The sequence below is a fragment of the Oncorhynchus clarkii genome, chromosome 5 (assembly GCF_045791955.1).
Source record: "Oncorhynchus clarkii lewisi isolate Uvic-CL-2024 chromosome 5, UVic_Ocla_1.0, whole genome shotgun sequence".
Lineage (NCBI taxonomy): Eukaryota > Metazoa > Chordata > Actinopteri > Salmoniformes > Salmonidae > Oncorhynchus > Oncorhynchus clarkii.
In genome coordinates this window covers 84,655,669-84,664,038 of record NC_092151.1, presented here as the reverse complement: position 1 = coordinate 84,664,038, position 8,370 = coordinate 84,655,669, and the positions used below count along the sequence as shown (strand labels likewise).

General features: G+C 47.6%; 1 protein-coding gene across 1 annotated transcript; it reads left to right on the top strand.

Moving 5' to 3' along the window:
• The first annotated feature begins 7,068 nt into the window (after positions 1–7,068).
• On the top strand, positions 7,069–7,584 carry LOC139409782 (dentin sialophosphoprotein-like). Its single transcript, XM_071155160.1, has one exon. It carries the CDS (start codon positions 7,069–7,071, stop codon positions 7,582–7,584), a length of 516 nt encoding a protein of 171 aa, XP_071011261.1.
• Positions 7,585–8,370: the final 786 nt, after the last annotated feature.

Sequence of the window (8,370 nt, the reverse complement as noted above, 5' to 3'; positions counted from 1 at the left end):
CTCCTTTTCTCCCCCCTGCCTCATCCCCTGGCTCTCTCCTCTTCTGATCAACCCTGCCTCTCTCTGTCCTCATTTTCTCTCCCCTACCTCACCCCCTGGCTCTCTCCTCTTCTGATCAACTTTGCCTCTCTCCTCTTCTCTTCTGATCAACTCTGCCTCTCTCCTCTTCTCTTCAGATCAACCCTGCCTCTTTCCTCTTCTCTTCTGATCAACTCTGCCTCTCTCCTCTTCTCTTCTGATCAACCCTGCTTCTCTTCTCTTCTCTTCTGATCAACCCTGCTTCTCTTCTCTCCTCTTCTCTCCTCTTCTGATAAACTCTGCCTCTCTCTTCTCTTCTGATCAACTCTGCCTCTCTCTTCTCTTCTGATCAACTCTGCCTCTCTCCTCTTCTCTACTGATCAACTCTGCCTCTCTCCTCTTCTTTTCTGATCAACCCTGCTTCTCTTCTCTTCTCTTCTGATCAACCCTGCTTCTCTTCTCTCCTCTTCTCTCCTCTTCTGATAAACTCTGCCTCTCTCTTCTCTTCTGATCAACTCTGCCTCTCTCTTCTCTTCTGATCAACTCTGCCTCTCTCTTCTCTTCTGATCAACTCTGCCTCTCTCTTCTCTTCTGATCAACTCTGCCTCTCTCCTATTCTCTTCTGATCAACCCTGGCTCTCTCCTCTTCTCTTCTGATCAACTCTGCCTCTCTCCTCTTCTCTTCTGATCAACCCTGCTTCTCTTCTCTTCTCTTCTGATCAACCCTGCTTATCTTCTCTCCTCTTCTATCCTCTTCTGATCAACTCTGCCTCTCTCCTCTTCTCTTCTGATCAACCCTGCCTCTCTCTCCTCTTCTGATCAACCCTGCCTCTCTCCTCTTCTGATCAACTCTGCCTCTCTCTGCCCTCCTTTTCTCTCCCCTGCCTCATCCCCTGGCTCTCTCCTCTTCTGATCAACTCTGCCTCTCTCATATTCTCTTCTGATCAACCCTGGCTCTCTCCTCTTCTCTTCTGATCAACTCTGCCTCTCTCCTCTTCTCTTCTGATCAACCCTGCTTCTCTTCTCTTCTGATCAACCCTGCTTCTCTTCTCTCCTCTTCTCTCCTCTTCTGATCAACCCTGCCTCTCTCTTCTCTACTGATCAACCCTGTCTCTCTCTTCTCTTCTGATCAACCCTGCCTCTCTCCTCTTCTCTTCTGATCAACCCTGCCTCTCTCCTCTTCTCTTCTGATCAACCCTGCCTCTCTCTTCTCTTCTGATCAACCCTGGCTCTCTCCTCTTCTCTTCTGATCAACCCTGCCTCTCTCTTCTCTTCTGATCAACCCTGGCTCTCTCCTCTTCTCTTCTGATCAACCCTGGCTCTCTCCTCTTCTCTTCTGATCAACCCTGCCTCTCTCTTCTCTTCTGATCAACCCTGGCTCTCTCCTCTTCTCTTCTGATCAACCCTGCCTCTCTCTTCTTCTCTTCTGATCAACCCTGCCTCTCTCCTCTTCTCTTCTGATCAACCCTGGCTCTCTCCTCTTCTCTTCTGATCAACCCTGCCTCTCTCTTCTTCTCTTCTGATCAACCCTGCCTCTCTCCTCTTCTCTTCTGATCAACCCTGCCTCTCTCTCCTCTTCTCTTCTGATCAACTCTGCCTCTCTCTTCTCTTCTGATCAACCCTGCCTCTCTCTTCTTCTCTTCTGATCAACCCTTCCTCTCTCCTCTTCTCTTCTGATCAACCCTGCCTCTCTCCTCTTCTCTTCTGATCAACCCTGCCTCTCTCCTCTTCTCTTCTGATCAACCCTGCCTCTCTCTTCTCTTCTGATCAACTCTGCCTCTCTCCTCTTCTCTTCTGATCAACCCTGCCTCTCTCCTCTTCTCTTCTGATCAACCCTGCCTCTGTCTTCTCTTCTGATCAACTCTGCCTCTCTCCTCTTCTCTTCTGATCAACCCTGCCTCTCTCCTCTTCTCTTCTGATCAACTCTGCCTCTCTCCTCTTCTCTTCTGATCAACTCTGCCTCTCTCCTCTTCTCTTCTGATCAACCCTGCCTCTCTCTTCTTCTCTTCTGATCAACTCTGCCTCTCTCCTCTTCTCTTCTGATCAACCCTGCCTCTCTCCTCTTATCTTCTGATCAACCCTGCCTCTCTCCTCTTCTCTTCTGATCAACCCTGCCTCTCTCTCCTCTTCTGATCAACCCTGCTTCTGTCTTCTCTTCTGATCAACCCATTCCTCTCTCCGCCTCTCCGGATAGGCACAGAGGATGGAACGGCAACCGAAAGGTCGCTGGTTTGAATCCCTGAGCTGACTAGGTAAAACATCTTGAGCAAGACACTTCAACCTAATTGCTCCTGTAAGTTGCTCTGCATAAGTGTGCATAAAAAATACTTTATTGGTCAAATAAAATTATATTAATCACATAGTTTACTGCAGGTATAAAAGGTGCAGCGAAATGCTTGTGTGCTAGCTTCCTCAACAATGTAGTACATTCATCAATATTAAAAATAATGATACATGTAAAGTAACACAGATCTCAGCAACTCCTCTTTCAGACAACATGTTAAGGGAGCAATATCGACATCTTGTCCTCCTTATGGAGTAGGAATACATTTGTCTGAAATGCTTTCCACTTTCTACCATTTTCTGTTTCGTCGTGTTGTGTTGCCTCCTCCTCCTTTTATGAGTGATACATTGTTTACTCTCCTCCCCTCACCGGTGGAGATATATTTGCGTTGTTTTGTGTTGTGTTGTCTCTTCTCCTCCCTCCCTGCATGAATGACACATTAGTGTTTCCTCCCCTCACCGGTGGGGATATATTTGCGTTGTAGAGCTCTGAAAGCAGCTGGAGAAGGAGTGACTGCCTGGGTAAAGGCACCTGAGTGCTCAGCGTTTCTCTTTAATTGCTTCATTATCGTCCACGCTAATCCCTCTCCAATTTCCACACTCTCATTTTCACCACTCATTTGTCCCGGTCCCTCTCCGGCTTTCTCTCCTCTCCTCTAACACCAGGGCTGCATCTCAAATGGTACCCTATTCCCTATGAAGTGCACTACGCTGTGGTCAAAAGTAGTGTAGTAAATAGGGATTAGGGTGCCAATTGAGACGCAGCCGGACCACAGCGGCTGCAGCATAGCTACCTATTTGCTTTCCAAGGCAATGATAACAATTGATGCTCCACTCGGCTCCAATGCTTGTTTCATAAACCTGTTTTAGCCGGCTAAACAAGGAGAGGCTGATAAACAGAGTAGAGTAGAGGTGCCAAGGCAGCGAGTCTCAGAGCATCACAGAACCATTTGTCTCTGTAATTATGCTTTAATTACAGCTGTGTATGCTAATACCCAAAACATTTGCATAGAACATAAGATATACAACTTCCTGCATCTCTTTATAGGAAGAGCTATAGGCCTATAAGGGATGAGAGATTCTGTATGTTTATTGTGATGGGACAACATTCTGTTTAATTACATTGGGGAAATGTTTAGATTAAAAAATCTAGGGCATATTTATTGTTGTATTTTATGTTTTTATTGTGTTAGGTAATCATGTAGCAATGTTCCAACATCATGGTAAATCTTATACCTAATAGCTAGAACACTGGAACACTGTAAAAACACAGAATACTAAAGTGTTTGTGGTGGCAACCATATGTGAACAAACGCTTAGATCAGCGATCACTTACAAATCCCCTGGCATTGTGTTAAAACACTGTTACTTGTTGTTCTATCCAGACTATTTCTATGACCGTGTCTGACATCACGCTGCTGTCAGCCTCTGTCGACAGCTCTGCTGCAGCTCCACTGAGGCGTTCAGACACACTTACTTTAACTACATGCCAATGACCCATTAACATACAAATGACCTGCACTTAACCCATGATACAGATACCACCAAATGCCACCAAATGCTAAGGATCCGCCATTCACGGATAAATAACCCGATAGAGACTGATATGACGCGTGCAGAAACTCCTTTATGTGCCATTTTGGCTCAAATCAAAGTAATTTAATTGGCTATTATCTGATGCAGATAGGGAGAGACGAGGGTGGTGAGGATGATGGCTACCTTCTTCTCTGATGGAGATAGGGAGAGACGTGGGTGGTGGTGGTGGTGACCTCCTCTCTGTGTGGTATGTGGGGGAGTTGCTCTCGGCTATAATTCTATAGCATGATGACCTCATAGGTCTGTGACTTAGTCACCCCGCACCGCAACAAGAAGTCTGTCACATGAAACTTCTGACCACTGTTACTGAGACTTCTAGGAACAACACTAATACAGTCAGCTGAACCAAACAGGACACTTTTTCCACCAGAACATAGCTTCACGGGAAACTAGATGATTGCCGTTGTAAAATATGGAACATATCCTCTAGTTTAACTCTGTTCAATAGAAATGGCATTGTGTGTTACAGTGAGGGAAAAAAGTATTTGATCCCCTGCTGATTTTGTACGTTTGCCCACTGACAAAGAAATGATCAGTCTATAATTTTAATGGTAGGTTTATTTGAACAGTGAGAGACAGAATAACAACAACAAAATCCAGAGAAATGCATCTCAAAAATGTTATACATTTATTTGCATTTTAATGAGGGAAATAAGTATTTGACCCCTCTGCAAAACATGACTTAGTACTTGGTGGCAAAACCCTTGTTGACAATCACAGAGGTCAAACGTTTCTTGTAGTTGGCCACGAGGTTTGCTGTATATGGAGAAGCACCATCTGGATATTTAGATGTAGAGTCTATGTGTACACTTACATCTAATTTCACAGCTGATTGTTTATCAAATTAAATGTGGACTGGTCATAGCAAGCACAAAATGCTCTCTAAGATATGGTGTCTGTCTCTCTCGTTCTTTCTCTCTCTCTCTCTCTCTCTCTCTCTCTCTCTCTCTCTCCCTTTCTCTCTCTCTCTCTCTCTCTCTCTCTCTCTTTCTCTCTCTCTCCCGTGGCTCTGTGGTGGTTTTGAGACAATCCCCCTCCCCCGACCTCACCATAACAGCAACACCACACAAGCCCCTCCATGGGACGTGTTAGACATTGTTAGACACAATCAATATCTATTTGGTGACCTAACCCGTCTGGCCAGGCAGGAAATCTAGCAGCGTATGAAGTATTTCATCTGGGCCGACCCTGACCTGTGACCTCTGACCTGTCCGCTGCTCGGGCCCCAGCTAGCAATCCTATAGGCTCCTCAGGGCATCCAGCTCCATCATAGCCAGTAAACACAGGCAGGAAGTTGTTCCCCACTTGTCACAATGTTGGTGGCAACTGACACCTACCTTTCTTCTTCTCTGTCTCTCTCTTTCCAGTCTGTTTTTTTTTCTCTCTGTCTCTATGTGTCTTCTTTTCTCTCTCTCACACACTCACAAATGGTATAGTTGACTCTTGCTGTGTCCTAGATCGTAGGCCAGCTATTCCCCTCTGCTTTACCCCATTCAAAAATCTAAGTCAAGTATGTTAACATTATGGAGATATTCTGAATTCCAAGCACAGTTTCCTGGCATTTCCAAGTATTTCACTATCAGTAGCCTTGTTGTGTATTTCTTGATTTGTTGTGTAAAAGGAAATTGAGATAGCAACACCAAGGAGGAAAACACTAAACAAACACTGTTTTCCTTCAGGCACATCTGTCTGATAGCCTGCAGTTGAAGAAAGGAGGGAAAGAAAAAGAAGAAACAAAACCTGGACAAATCTGGCCTGTCCTCCAATCCCTCATTCACCTAACACTCATCCATCCTGAGTGCACCTCTTAATTTGGTCCTGCCAGAGACCGGGAAACAAGAAGCGTTCACCATCAGAAACAAATGATCCTACCAGGGAGGGGCCACAACTCAGCGCTAGCGCCAACAGTTTCCAAAGCTACACAACACAACCACTTCTTTGAAGCCACACTCTGTTCTGTTCTCCTCTATCTCTACCTCTGTTCTGTTCTCCTGTGTTTCAGTGCTATAACAGGTTTGATTCAGTAATGGTTGCTCTGATTGGCCTTCTGCTAGAAAATATCACAGCATCAATTATGCATCATCTTGATCATTATCAGGGCTTGTATTCATAAAGTGTCTCAGAGCAGGAGCACTGATCTAGAATCAGTTTTGCCTTTTAGATCATAATAAATCAGATTACATGGACAGTGATCCTAGATCAGCCCTCTTACTCTGACACACTTTATTAATACAGTCCAGATGTCCCGTTTTAACACATTAGGGACATGCTGAAGTGTGTATTGTGGAGACAGTGGGGACAGTAGGGTGGGTGCGGTGTGTATTGTGGAGACAGTGGGGACAGTAGGGTGGGTGCGGTGTGTATTGTGGAGACAGTGGGGACAGTAGGGTGGGTGCGGTGTGTATTCTGGGAACAGTGGGGACAGTGTGTATTGTGGGAACAGTAGGGTCAGTGGGGACAGTGCGTATTGTGGGGACAGTGGGGACAGTAGGGGCTCTGTGTATTGTGGGGACAGTGAAGACAGTGGGGACAGAGGTGACAGTCGGGACAGTATGGACAGTGAGGACAGTGGGGACAGAGGTGACAGTCGGGACAGTATGGACAGTGGGGACAGTATGGACAGTGGGGACAGTAGGGGCTCTGTGTATTGTGGGGACAGTGGGGACAGTGAGGACAGTGGGGACAGTGGGGACAGAGGGGACAGTCGGGACAGTAGGGACAGTATGGACAGTGGGACAGTATGGACAGTGGGGACAGTCGGGACAGTTGGGACAGTAGGGACAGTATGGACAGTGAGGACAGTGGGGACAGAGGGGACAGTAGGGACAGTGGGGACAGTATGGACCATAGGGACAGAGGGGACAGTAAGGACAGACGGGACAGTAGGGAAAGTATGGACAGTATGGACAGAGAAGACAGTATGGACAGTGGGGACAGTAGGGACAGTGGGGACAGTCTGGACAATGGGGACAGTGAGGACAGTATGGACAGTGGGGACAGAGGGGACAGTCAGAACAGTATGGACAGTATGGACAGTGGGGACAGTATGGACAGTGAGGACAGTGGGGACAGTATGGACAGTGAGGACAGTATGGACAGTGAGGACAGTGAGGACAGAGGGGACAGTCGGGACAGTAGGGACAGTATGGACAGTGGGACAGTGAGGACAGTATGGACAGTGGGGACAGAGGGGACAGTCGGGACAGTAGGGACAGTATGGACAGAGGGGACAGTGGGGACAGTTGGGACAGTATGGACAGTGAGGACAGTGGGGAGAGAGGGGACAGTGGGGACAGTATGGACAGTAGGGACAGAGGGGACAGTAGGGACAGTATGGACAGTATGGACAGTGGGGACAGTAGGGACAGTGGGGACAGTATGGACAGTGGGGACAGTGGGGACAGTATGGACAGTGGGGACAGTGAGGACAGTATGGACAGTGGGAACAGAGGGGACGGTCGGGACAGTATGGACAGTGGGGACAGTGGGGACAGTATGGACAGTGGGGACAGTGAGGACAGTGGGGACAGAGGGGACAGTCGGGACAGTATGGACAGTATGGACAGTGGGGACAGTATGGACAGTGAGGACAGTATGGACAGTGAGGACAGTGAGGACAGTGGGGACAGTAGGGTGTCCTGCAGTGACCTGTGTGACTCCCCTGATGTCATCCTAATTTTACTATGAAACCAGAAGCCTGAAATCCTCCTCATGTGAGGGGTGAGTGAGGAACCTACACTGGTGACCTGCCTGTTCCGTCTGCCCTGTCTGTCTGTCCTGTCTGTCCTGTCTGTCCTGTCTGTCCTGTCTGTCCTGTCTGTCCTGTCTGTCTGTCCTGCCTGTCCTCTCTGTCCTGTCTGTCCTGTCTGTCTTGTCTGTCTGTCCTGTCTGTCCTGTCTGTCCTGCCTGTCTGTCCTGCCTGTCTGTCCTGTCTGTCCTGCCTGTCTGTCCTGCCTGTCTGTCCTGTCTGTCCTGCCTGTCTGTGTAGCTGCTTCTGTCCCTGGAACATGGTGAATTGAGTCACACACAAACAACAGATATGAATGCACACACCTGGACACACACGGTACAGTACAGAACTCATTTACACACAGCAGGGAAGTGCTGTTAGGATGAGAGAAAGAAATGCACACTACAGACAGACAGACAGACAGACAGACAGACAGTACAGACAGACAGACAGACAGAGTGTTGCAGGCAGAGTTTGGGGCAGGCTACACACACAGTGTATAATGACAGTGTTTATGGTGTCCCGCTGTCCCACACACACACACACACACACACACACACACACACACACACTATATATACTATACACTATACACTATACACTGGTAGAGCAGGCCCTGACACCAAGCACACGGACAGACAGCTATCCAGCCTAGCAGACACAGTAAACCACTCAAAAGGCAGGGTGAACTTTAGACTCTGGGTGACTCTGGGTGACTCTGTGTGCCTGCCAAACAGATGCCA

Bases quoted from the DNA above. Each gene is read 5' to 3' on its own strand.
- LOC139409782 (XM_071155160.1), top strand. From the start codon at position 7,069: ATGGACAGTGGGGACAGAGGGGACAGTCGGGACAGTAGGGACAGTATG.